This window comes from Coloeus monedula (genome assembly GCF_965178545.1).
Source record: "Coloeus monedula genome assembly, chromosome: 9".
Classification (NCBI taxonomy): domain Eukaryota; kingdom Metazoa; phylum Chordata; class Aves; order Passeriformes; family Corvidae; genus Coloeus; species Coloeus monedula.
The window spans coordinates 13,854,582-13,867,978 of record NC_138789.1 but is presented as its reverse complement, the minus strand read 5'-3'; the positions used below and the strand labels follow the sequence as shown (position 1 = coordinate 13,867,978).

General features: G+C 36.4%; 1 protein-coding gene across 1 annotated transcript in view; it reads right to left on the bottom strand.

Annotated features, from left to right (window-relative positions):
- Nucleotides 1–13,397, bottom strand: part of DPYD (dihydropyrimidine dehydrogenase) — a 348,807-nt gene that overhangs the window by 188,396 nt on the left and 147,014 nt on the right. Inside the window, exon 9 of the mRNA XM_082286925.1 lies at nt 2,272–2,379. Coding sequence (XP_082143051.1) covers nt 2,272–2,379 — 108 coding nt within the window. The remainder of the gene's footprint in view (nt 1–2,271; nt 2,380–13,397) is intronic.

Here is a 13,397-nt window from a genome sequence, read left to right as displayed (position 1 = left end):
ATGTTTAAGTACAACTAACTGTTGATTAGGCAAATGGTTGCAACTTGAAAAAGAATGACTTAAATAATACAAAGCTATATTCTCAACGAGCCCAGGACTGTTCCAGTCAGGAGGCACTAAGCTGGCCATTTACCTACTGGACTTTAACTCAAGTATCCTGCTACAGCAGATTTTCACATGTAATTGTGGAACACAAGTATTATTGAAGTAAACAATGCTTTTAATTTAGACATACAAGCAGAGTGAGAAACAATACCTATTCTCTCTCCATTTGAAAAATGGTTAATGTATGAAAAATGCTATAATTTTCCCACCCTATGTATATGGTGTTTATTTAATAGGATTCTTAGTCTAAAATTCTCTCTAAACTTTTCTCATTTATTTTTAATGAACTTAGTACTTCATACAAATTGAGCAGTGGAAAAAACACAAGTGAAGCAGGGGAATGGCAGCTCAGAGTGCCATTAGAGTAAGAGTCTAGAAGGGATCAGTCAGAGCAGCCCTCCTTGCTCTTGGGAACACACTCCCAAGGTAAATTCACATCTATGTATCTGCAAGGGGAACCCCTTTTGGAGGAAAATATATTAACAAGTGGCATTCAGAATTAATAAGCAGGCAGAATATGTATTTTACCATGAATAAGTCTATTATATCTATTATTTAGATAACTGTCAAAGTGAAAAAAGGAGGATAGAGTAGGATGTAGTATGTGTATATTTTATTTTAAAACTCCATGGCTTAGAGAGCAAAAGGTGGCTATAGCTACAGACAGACACTAGGAAAATTAAGTAAAAGAGACCATGTTAATTAACAGACAACACCAAAGAGCTATCTATTACTGTCAATCAGAAAAGGTTAGTTCTTCCAAGTTCATCCTTTTTCCCACTGTAGATTTAATATAAAAAAACCCATATCATCACATATGCTAGCAAATCAAGAGTGCTACTTTGCACTATTTTGAAAGATGTGGATCACATATAGATCGTCATGCAGACAGATGACCTACAATACACAAGTGCTACATTGCTGCATTCTGCTCCACAGAATTCTACAAAGTATTTTTAGTCAAATTGTTTTGAGAGAATTGTTTTGCAGAATTTACTTTTCCTTTGTTAATCTATGAATGTGTTGCACTGCATATTCTCAATGTTTTATTTTTAAACCTCTCTGTCTTCAAAAAGAAAACACAAAACTCACCCTCTTCTCCCAAATCATTTAAGATTAGTTTGAGCTTAAGAAAACAGACAGAAACAAGCATTTGTTGAAAACAGCAGAGAGATGGGACAGATGGGATGCAGAATTTCACTTCTGAAATATTTTGCATTAAATGGAGTAATAAACTTTACTTTTATAAGCGGAATAATCTGCTACAGAATATATATTTCTCAAAAGTGTTTAAGAAAAATCTACCAAATAAGTGGGAAATCCTATATGATGCTAAAAGAAATTTTTGAATGCTCAAATGAAAATCAGTTTGTAGATAAAACAAGTTATATGAAGTCATACGTAAAATACCACATTCTGTCCTAAGTAAAAAGAAAAACTGTACATTAATTTCTCTTTTGCCTGAGAAATCTAGACCATGAAGAAATGTGGCATAGAAACCACGTATTTGGGGCTTATGAGTTCATATTCAGGGACACTGAAAGCAGCTGTACTCCTTGGGGAGCAAATGCAGCCATCTCTGTGCTCAAAGAAAGATGTAAAACCATAAAACAAGACTGCATTTGGAGCAGTGAACTGAGCACCTTCTTATTAACTCCTGTCCAACTCCTGTTGTCCTGAGTCTTAGACTGTAAATTCATTGGGTAAGGAACAAGTGCCGATTTAAATGTGTCTGTAAAACCTGCAGCACGTGACTTGGGATCGAGTAAAAGAATTTATCAACAGTCTACAAATCAGCTGCTTATATAGGTCAGAAACACCTTCCTTAATATCAGATTTTTTCAAGACCATCTTACATATGCTATTTTTTCAAGATACTTTATACAAATGTGAAGCTTCTGTCATCTTTTGAATATAATTCAAACTAACAAATATAACGTGTTAGGAGAAATTATTTGCCATACGTTTCGATTTGTATATATGATCATTTAGTTTATAATCTCTGGGACTAACTTTCCTGACCATGACAAGAGAAACCCCCATCCCAGACATATTCAGTAGAAGGTACTTTGTAACTGGATATGCTGCTGTGTAGACAGTTGGATATATTAATAACTGCCAATGACTTATTGAATGTGATTACAACAAGAACAGAGTATCACACACCTGGTTTACTTGCCATTGCTACCAGAGGTAAGAAGTCTTTAGATGTGTAGAATCCTTGATTCGTTCTCAGTCCTTGGAATATACTGTCTCTGTTTGGTTCTGGCAAACCTGAAATAGATATTTTACGGCACACCAGAATTACACGGGAAATTTTAATGATCCATATATATTTTGAATTACACATACATTCTCAAAAACATCATCAATACAAGCACTTTTACAAACCCTTGGATGTTTCCAAAAGAGTATCACAAATGACCACATTTGTAGTCTGCAGCTTATATAACTGGTGATTGTTTAATAGTACAGGCACTTGAAAATCAGGTTATTGGATAATGTGTGTACTCATATAACTCGTAACAAAAATGCAGAGGGGAAAGGATTAGAGAGAACGGATTGCAAAAGCAGGTAATACAAATGAGGCAGCAACAAACAGCTTAACTGATAAGGGGAAGAGGAAAAATAGCAGTGCTGTAGATCTGATCTGTGAGTACTTGTATGCCATCATTTTTTGCCATTCTTGATTATTTTCTCAAAACCTCAAAGTCTTGATTGGCTGACATTTATTCCTAGTTATTAAAAGCACACATTTAGACAGAATGTAGGATGCAGACAAGGATTTACTTCACAACTATTAATAGCAACAAATACCTTTCAGTTAAAGGAAAGCAGCAAAAAGCATCTTCCAATTACCAAAGAACATCTTCTCATTTCTGTGTGAATGGTTGGACAGCAGAAAAAGCCAGCCCAGCTGACACACCAGTTAAACTGTTTTACTCATGCAAATGCAATCAGGATATTTTCAACAGTCTCAACTTTCACATTTACATCTAAAACCCCAAAATATTATCAAAAGTATGTTAATTAATAATTAAATACTGAAATGAAGTAAATGTCAACAATTTTTCTAAGAAAATACACTAGAACTGAGGAATCCTCACAGCAAGCACGAAGAACTGGAGCATACAGAGCAATCTGTGTTCTCCCCATTCTCAGGCAGAATAGTATTTCTCCTCTTTGAGGCATACTAGTCTGGAAAATCCTAAAAACAAAATGCTGGCATCTATAATAATGCAGGATTGCACGTTAAGGTGTGCTCTTCCAAGCAGGGAAGGTTTGGGGTCTTTTTGTATTAATTAAGTAGCAAAAATCTGTCTCATTACAGTGTACAACCAGAACTAAGTAATGAGAAGTCTTAGTACTTTTTCATGAGGTACCTATATGAAGAAAGTTTTTTAAAACCTCCAGAACTCTGAATGAAATTATTATAATTCTAGAAAAATAAAATACATTTTTAGATTTAATAGTTTCAGTGAAACAAAACAAAATACACTCTCAGTGAATTCAAAATGCTTACAAGCCAAAAAGCAAATAAAAAAATCCTGAAATCTGATCTATATTTATAAAGAAAATCATGACTCAGTTGCTGAATACCTGACTTTAAAACCAACACTGATCTATAGTTGGATATTGAGAAAAATAAGGTTAAAAAATACTAGCACATCCTGAACTTCAAGACCTTTGAATGCTGTACCTTCTGGGTAGACTGGAATTTCAGCTAATGAATAATGAATAATGGATATCTTAAGAGGCTGCCAGAAATTCTTAGTACAATATGTAAAATGCATTAAAGAAACTATTTTTAAAAGGGCATAGATTTTCCTCTATGTATATATTGCAAAATCATCTATGGAAAGAATACCTCAGAAAAAGCTCTCAGTGACTGCCTGCAGGCAGAGGACTATTTCTATTGAGATATCCATAAACCAACTCAGAGGCCTCAGTCTACTCTTGGGAGAAACACTCTTGTCATTAAGTGAGATATACAGCCTGCATTAAAGATAATTTCTTTTCTATCTAATGTGTATCTCCAAACCCAAGGAGAAACCCTCACAAATATTTTTTCCCCACTTATTTTTGCTGCTTTTATCATCTCCTAATGAAAACTATTTGGTCTCTAACAGCATCAGTAATTTGGCTCCCATAGGCTGAATAAAGAGTATAATAAAGGGAATGTTCCAAAGTTCTCGGTCCAGGTTCATTACTAGTTTGGTATCACCGAAATCAAAGGAGTTGGATTAGAATACCTTGGATTCAAAAACGTTTTGCCTGGCTGATATGACCAAACAACTGCCAAAGAGGTCATCAATATAAATGGCATTAGCTAAATATTTATTTTACTATTTTCATTTTCGTGAAAACTCCCTGAAAAAGTTTTGTGATATTTACATTCGAAGGAAATGCAGGGGATTTCTTAGCACAGATTCAAGCCCTTTGCTAAGCACCTGCTGGAAGTTGTATTGTACTGGATTCTGATGCATCGCCTTTTGCTGTTTAGGATTTGCCACTGTAATGACTGCATTTACTTTTGTTAAAATAGAGAGACTGAGTACTTCTCAAAGCCACTAGGCAAGCTAAGAAAGAGCAGACTGAGGCAGACAGAGAAAGAGATCAAGAACAGATAAGATTCACTTTAGAGACACCATTTCATAATAAACATCCACCCAACAGAAGTATGTTTTACAGAGAGATCAAATATTGATAAATAGCCAACAGTCTCTTGGGAGAGAGAATATTTAACGAAAAAACAGCTGTAGAGGAAAAACGCAGTTTTGAGCAAATGGTTTTAGAGAAGAAATAAAATTTAACAAAAACCAGTCACCTAGGAAAGACACAATTTAGGTCAAAATAATGAACCAAGAGAAATACCCTTTGAAGATAAATCAGAAAGATCCTTTAGAAAAAGGGAATTCACACACTAATAGAAAATAGCCAAGAGCCACCAAAAAAAAAAATGCTTAGAAAAATATGAGGTCTTTTCCCTGGCTTTTAGGCTGAAGCCAAGAAAGTCAATTGTCTATTCTCTAAATCCACCTGCAAGCCATCTAAAAAGACTTTTTTATTTATTATTTGTTACTGATTGTTCTGAAACAATCTATCAGTATTCCATACTTCCTGTCTTTAAACCACCTATATCAAAATCTAGCGATAACAATTATTTCCTTCCCCTTCACTGACGAACAACTCCTTTGAAGGGCAACCAAGAGGAGGCAGCTTAGAAAGGCAGCTCCCCTGGTGATGTTTGGATGGCCTCTGCACACCCTCATACAAGCAGAGGGCTATGCTCAGCCCCTCATCTTCTGCAGCCAAAGCCCTGGACTTCCTCAAGCCTCAGCTCCTTTGCTTGCTGATAACAGGAAACAAGCTTCTGAAGCAACTGATATCTAAACCACGCAATGAAGCCTCATGGGCTGTGTAAAACTGCATTTACTAAGAATAGAGAAAGTAGAAATGTTGTGAAGATAACAGCTTGCATGACAGATCTAGTTCAACTTTGCAAAAGCTAACCTAGACAGTCCCAATCTGGGTCAGGTGCAGCATAGAAAGCAATTCATCTTGATTCCTGACCCTCTGGTTTGCTGTGCTCTGCCTTCCATCTGCAGGTGCTCCAGCTGCCTCTCAGTAGGCATCACAACTCGCTTTGCTTCTTTCCTTCATTTGGTCCCCACAACCCCTTCTTCAGTGTGCAATACCCCAGCACCAAAGTCTCTCCCAGTTATGCCACACCATATACTTTCCAAAGTCCTTAGCCCCTGTAATAGTGGCTTTGGAAAACACAGACTCTAACTTCCCATTTTCGTGTCCTTTATAGATACATATAAATATATACATGCACATATTAGAAAAAAACATCATCTGCCTCCTATCAAGATCTTGAACTCTCTGTTCTCACAGTACTGATGCATGTCAATTTTCTCCATGCACAGTGTCAAGCCCATTGTTTCCTTTTAAAGAAAATTTAGATACAATTCCCTAGTCCAGTTGAGATATGAATTGCTAAATGATTAGAGCAAATTTGTCAGATATACATGGCAATATACCAGAATGATGCATAGACAATGTAAGGGATTGGCTTGCACAACAGGGCACCAAGTCCACTCTGGCTGCTGCACCAAGTAAATCCAGGCATGTCAACACATCAATCAGCTAAGCCTGCTACTACTGTAACTATGAGCCTGATCTGGAAAGGGAGACTAAAGCAAGAGTACAGGCACTGCACATCTATCTCCTATTTTGATCAAATCCCCTCTTCCCAGAAACAGCTATCCTTCTGAGCCTGAACCTACTGTTAGGATTACTTAAATCTGACATGGTTGGGCAAATTTGCAGTTTCAAATTAACTTCTCAACTGATCTTAATAACTGACATAGAAAATAAGCCCTTGTCCTTGATAAGGCCCAAATGTAGTTTTCACTGGCAGCTGACTGAAAACACATCTCCAGACACACCAAAAAAAAAAAACCAAAAACCACCAAAAAAACCCAAAACAAAACAAAAAAAAAGGAGCTGAAGGTGAAGTGTAAATATTCAGTAGCCTACAGGGACAAAACTAACTAGAACACTATTATTTTATTTTTTCCTGGTTTTCCTCCCATCGAACACTGAAAAATTTTGTTGTCTTCATTTTTAATTGTGGTAATACTGAATTTTGCTGGTGAATGCAAACTATGTTTGAAAATACCATGAGTTACCTTTTAAAAGTGCAGACACTTACTTTGTACATTTTTTATATTCAATCTTTCAAGTTTGTTTTGAAATGACATTGCATTCACAAATTTATCCAAATTCAATCAAAAAAACCCCAAATAAAATGTGATTGACTGGCTATGCACATTCCTTTTTCTAACTTTTAAAACAAGGAAGCCAAATATCAAACCCCATTCACCAATTTAAGGATTTTTTTTTTTTAATATTCTCTTGCCATACACATCTGGAGCTAGCAAGTTAGAGGACCAGGACATCTTTCCACCTTTTACCATATCCATGCTTATGTTTCAGAGTTAAACCAGATTTCAAAAAATCACATTTACAAGGATAACTCTTCTTCTGTCCTTCACAGCCTCCATTACAGGAAATCCTAGGACTGGGTGGAAAGCCTTTAACTGTCAGATAATGAGAATGAAGAGAAAAATCCATGAATCTCATACAAAACTGGAGAGAAGAAACAAAGGATTGATCACCTGAATATCTGCTCTGGTGGCAACGCAAGTCTTCTGAAATAATATCCAAGAGGCCAAGCCTAGACAAGCTGAGTCCCATCCTGCTCATCAGCATAAGAAACTTGAGCACAGTCTAGCAAGGAGGCAGCACAGATTCTGCACCAGCAGTTCCTCACCTTTGGCCAGGAATAGGCTATGCCCCTTCATGTGTCCTGGGCAAAGGAGCCATGGAAGGCTGATGGCCAGAGACTGATGTGAGTTTTAGAGAGGAAATGACATGGTCTGATAAATTAGTTTTGTTAACAAAGTTTGTTTAATTTTTTTAACTTTCTTAAAAGGATGCACTAAAGTAGATACAGAGCTAAGGTAATTGCCCTCTTAAGGTAAATTCTAAATCCACCATTTGTCTTCTGAAAGGGTCCTTTTGAATTAACAGAAAAGCACCATTTTGTCCCTGCCTTTTTACACACTGGGTGTTCCAACCTGCTCCTTGTGTTCCCATACAAAAATATTTCAGAGGTAGCACGTCTGATGACATTTAACACTTGCCCAGAGACTTGCAGCTACAGGTACCATATGGTTAGACTGTGACTACAAAGATACATGGCACACTGTAAAATCCAAGTGCATAAGCACTGCTTTAATATTTCTGAATGCTCTGATCTTCTTGAACAAGTCTTGTTTGTGGGCTGGGGAACTGGAGATCAAAATCTATGTATTTAAAACAGTTTTATTTAATTTCACACAATCCATGATATGTATAAACTGGACCATGAGTTTTAAGTATGTTGAAGTATTTTCTTGAACAATAACACTGAAACTGCAAACTTTCATAACTGTCAAATGTACAGTTTTACCTAGACATGATAGAAACTACTTGTATGCATTGGGACATCCTCTACCGATTTGTTTCTAAGAAGCCACATTCACTATATCCATACTGCTAACATTGCTGTCCATGGATCAATACTGCACACTTTAGAAATGAACTATATTGAAATGAATAATCCAAATATGGTAGTTAAGCTGTGCCACACAGCTGATTAGACTAAACACACCACTACAACTCATGCTATGACATTCACCATGCATGGAACAGACAACCATTGACACCTAAAGAGCTACTCTCTCTACAGTTTTAAGGGTTTGATACTGGGCATCTAGTCTTTCAGAAAAGTTGCAAATACTCTGCAGTTGCTCAGCTTTTCTCAAGGTCAGTCCATCAGTGATTAACACTTTAGTAAATACTTTTGAGGCTTGTATTTGTACACAATCTCTCTCATTTTGCTGGAGATTTTTTTTATGGGGACAGCTTTGTTACTTCCTGTTGTGAGGTTCAATACAGTATGTTTTCTAGGTGCTTGATTTTTTTGTTTGATATGTATGTCGATGGAGATAAGTGTTTTAATTACTTTTTTAATGTCTATGCTTTTGTATTTTCTCCCTCTCTCCCTTTATTTCCTGCTGTTGAGATTACTGCCTCATCTCCACAGCAGGTGGCTCCTTCAAATTTGTTTTCTCTGTAAGCCTGGTAGATTAATTTTGTAATATAACTGCTCCTTTTCTGTATTTTTTATTAATGATTTATTTTCATTGGAAGAGGTATGCTTGCAAGATTTTTAGGAGTAATTCCCTAATGATGGCTAAAGACCTCCTCATTCATAGAAAATTAAAAGTAAAGGGAAAAAAGTAAAAGAACTACACTAGGGTTAGTCTTCTCTTACCCTCTTAGAATGAACAGTGTGTAAAGCATATGTGAAAATACCCTTCACATCTACCAGTGTGAGCCATACACAGCTGCTGCAGTGCATTCTAAATTGAACACCTATATCCATACCATGGCTTTTAAAAACATCTGAATAAGTAGCTGAACCGGGAAGCAATGCAGTCTGTAGGTCTCACACCTTACTTTTTTGCTAAATTAGACACAAAGACAAGTGTATGAACTCTTGCAAATGGTATCAAAATAATAGGAATGAAGGAGTCAGATTATTTAGAACTAAATTTGGTTTTATAATCCAATTTCTCTTTGACTATCAATTGTCCAAACCCAGTTTAGAGGTAGCCAAAGTTCACAGGAGATAGACATCAGAAAGCACAGATGGGAATCACAGGCAGAATTGAGAATCAATCCATGTGAGTGATGGAAATTAGGATTATGACAACACAATCAGTGTTGCCTGTCTGAGCATGGGATACAAAACACTGCAGCCTTGTGGTCTGCCCTTGCAACATTTAGTGATCCCATGATCAGATCAGACTGACATCTAATGTCAACCAAAGTGTCCAAAGGTGAACCATAACTCATTAGCCCCATCAGATATAGACTCCACCCCAAATTTGATTTTATGGTAATCAGTCCAGCCTTAGACAAGGCTTTAGCCTACCCTCCACTGCCTACCTCCAGTCTTAATTGCTGTTTTTAATTTTATTATGGTCAACATACGGGACCTGCACTTTGAAATTTAATGGGGTAATACTCAAGCACGACTAAAATAATGTATTTTAATGAAAAAACATCTGTGTTTCAAGATGGTAAAACAAAGACCTGGAGAAATTATGTAATAATTGTTCAAATCTCAATATCTGGCTATTCAGGCAAGCACCATGAAGATTTTGAACTCAAGGTTTTGAGCATTTATCCTCTAAAAGAACTCTTAAAAAGCATACCTCAGAACTGAAGCATACTGTATCACTAAGTGTTTTTAAAACATAATTCTTTAAAGGACACGCTAGAAGAAGTGATACTAGGTTGTACAAACAAATACAGATTTCTAAATTAAGAAACAGATGGTAATTCTAGCCTTTCTTCCGTGTTTGGAAACTGATACTTAATGTTCACCATATCTGAAGTAATCGAGTTGAGGATGCTAGGAAGTTAGCTGGTAGCCCCAGCAAATGAACTTGCTGGAATGTGAAGATCACTGTGAAATAAACCTTACCACAGAAAAGGATGAATGCAGATATCTGCTTACCTTCCCTCTGGGTCTGTTCTGCCTGTTGTTGTTTATTGTAGGACTTAAAGCACTGAAACTGTTTGCTATGAATCTTGATTTGTAGAACATACGAGTTCTGTAAATTGTAATACAGAGTAACTGAAGAAACATCTGCTGTAAAAAATAAAGTGGAATATTGCTGCAAACCTTTCTTAACTCATCTTGGTAACATTTATTATACTGGCGACAAATTTGAAAAGGTCACTAGTGAAAATGCATTTAGCAGTCTGAGTCCAATCCATCTCTACCACAAGAATGTATCATTCCACCCAGGAGCAGAGCTTGTTTCAGTCTGCGTACAATAGAGCTAAACTGGATTTTAGTCCTGGCTGGAATTTGGTCACTTCCCACCATGGACTTGAGCTGTCATTTTTCAGGAGCATTCTTGAACCAGGAATGCTGAAGTTTCAGATCTGACATGCTAATGTTGTCAGTTCCTTCCCCTCTTCTACAAGTTTGTTCCCAGCAGTAACCTGCCAATGGAAAGACAGGGGGCTGTGTTTCCTCCAGACACCACCCAGATAATATTTGCCAGTGGGATACACTGCACCAACCTAGAGGAAAAGAAGCTAGACCCAGCGTTTACTCGTGTTCAGTAAACAGTGCTGAAGTGGCCACAAAGCAAGATCACCTCCTCAGGGACCATCTTGCACTAACTTGAAGGACACACAAAAATCCATCATCTCAGAAACTGTATGTCACAGTGATTTTTATACAGCACAGAAAATCCAAATATGTGGAAGCAAAAGCAAAATAAACTGGATGGTGAGACTGGGAGTAACACACTCCTGAAAAGAAAGCAGAAAATATTACCACACCTGTTTGCAATGGAACCAATGTCTTTCCCCAAGCAGACTCATTATAACTTAACTGTCTAATATGCCCTGTTTATAAGCAGTCATGCTGCTATACTGAAATAATCTAAGCAAATGAAAATTTACAAAGGGAAAATCAAACATTAGCATAGCAAAGATGTATTCATATGTCTCCCCATTTCAAAACATGGGGAAAAATCTTGAAAAGCTGGATCAATAGTGGCTACATACAATAAATAGACAGGGAATGGATAAGAGAGCAATGAGAATGGAAATGAGAGCAAAACTGGTGATAAACATTCACAAAGAAAAAAACACAAATACTTAGTTGGCATAATGAAGAAAAACAAATACTAGGCCTCTACAGTATTGCAAAGCAACAGCTGAAAAAACCAAACCATCAAAGGCAGCAAATTCATCCTGTAGAAATATATGAGGACTAATTAAGTAATTAATAATCTGGAATAACACCTTTGTTAGATCACAGGCACTGTACAGGAAGAAGTTGCAATGAGATATACTGAGACAACATCAACTTATATTACCTAAAAGCAACCTGCATTTTTGATATATTAGGAATATAATAGACAATAGGTGGTATCTGTGTTTGAAATCTAAACAGTGATTTTTATAATATTGTTTCCTAAATTTGATGGAATAAAGCAGCAAAGAATCATAGAAATACCTAACTACAGCCATTTCTCCACAACTATTCCTCTGTTTCACACTACTTCCATAGCTCCCATTCTGTTTCAATATAGTGACCATGAAACAATAGGCTGAGTCAATCACAGCTTTGCACCCTGTATAATTGGATCTATATTAAATATTTGTAAAAATTTACTTCTCTAGGAAAAAGATCCCACATGCTAAGTAACATTTGCAAAATACAGCACAGCACTTTCCAGTCATTCCTATTTTCAAAACATTACAAGGATTCATCTTTTCTTTTTTCATATGTAGAAGTCTTCAGTGTAACTCAGCAAGGTCTTCCAAAAGCTAATGAATGATTAGCACTCTGTGAAATTTCAATATAGGAAACAAATTTTTTTCCCCAGTTCTTTGTTAATATATTATATTGTCTCACCTTAAATTTTAGCATGTTTATATACTGGTTTTGTCCACATGAAAGAACAAAAAGATGCTATTAAACTTATTCAGTAATTACTCCTGTGTTGTTCCGCCTACACTGCATTTTTTACTCACTTCAGGTAAACCATCTCTACATATATTTTAAAATGATGCCTCAAGAAAAGACTTTTAAATGTTATTCATTATCCTGCAGCACAGATCTACAACTGAAAACCTATCATCAGTGCATTCTGATGAAAAGGTAATAATTACATCTTTTTTTTCCCTTTTTCTACAGCACAATATTTGACCTACGATAAAAAAACCCATCCTATCAAATTTCCATTTATTATTTCTACCTGAAGGGCTTTGCCAGCTCACACAAACATAAATCTCCATTTGTCAGGTTTAAACTGTACCTGTCCCAGATGCTATGAGACTTCATAGCTCTTGTCCCTCAAAAATTACCAAATAGCATCATGCAACATAACCTCCCTGCAGCCTCCCCTGACCCTTGCAATCAATAATATCCGTAACCTGTGTGGAAACAGTTAAGTAGTACAGGAGCCGTGCACTATCCCAGTTAACCACATTGAGCTGTGATACTCAAATCTGCTCCCTTGTGTCTGCTGTGATCAATTTTAATCTCTGCACCAAGAATAAAAGAACGCAGCCCCTTGTTTCCGAATTCATCTGAAACGGATGTTATAGATTTGTAGGTCTGCACAGGAGCTGTGGGTTTAATACAACCAGCAGCTCAAGGAAAGAACACATCTAAGCTATCATTCATTCTCATTACCCTCAGTGCATTTTGGATCTTCAGAAGCAATAAGAAACACAGGAAAATGCACATGTACTGACTTTAGGCAAGCTGATTTTGTTAAAATAACATCAGGTAACTGTTCTTTGCTAGAGCTTTATGCATTACTGCCAGGTAAGCTGGAGGTCAGTCTTTCCATTACAATTACTTTGCTTAAAGGTTTATGAATAGGCTGCCAATATTAATTTCTTCTGGAAATGTGTCATATACAGTAAATTAAACAGAAATTCCCTAGAAATAATAAAGCCTAGCTCTGCTGAGTTAAAAAGAAACAATTATTTCAGAAAGAAAGAATAAATCAGGTTTCTGATGGTATTTGTTCTCTCACCTCCAAACTAATTTTATTTAAAAGCTGGCAATTTTGCCAGCCAATTAGACTAATTAGACAACGGCATCTGAATGTAGAACAGGAAGAGAGTAACTT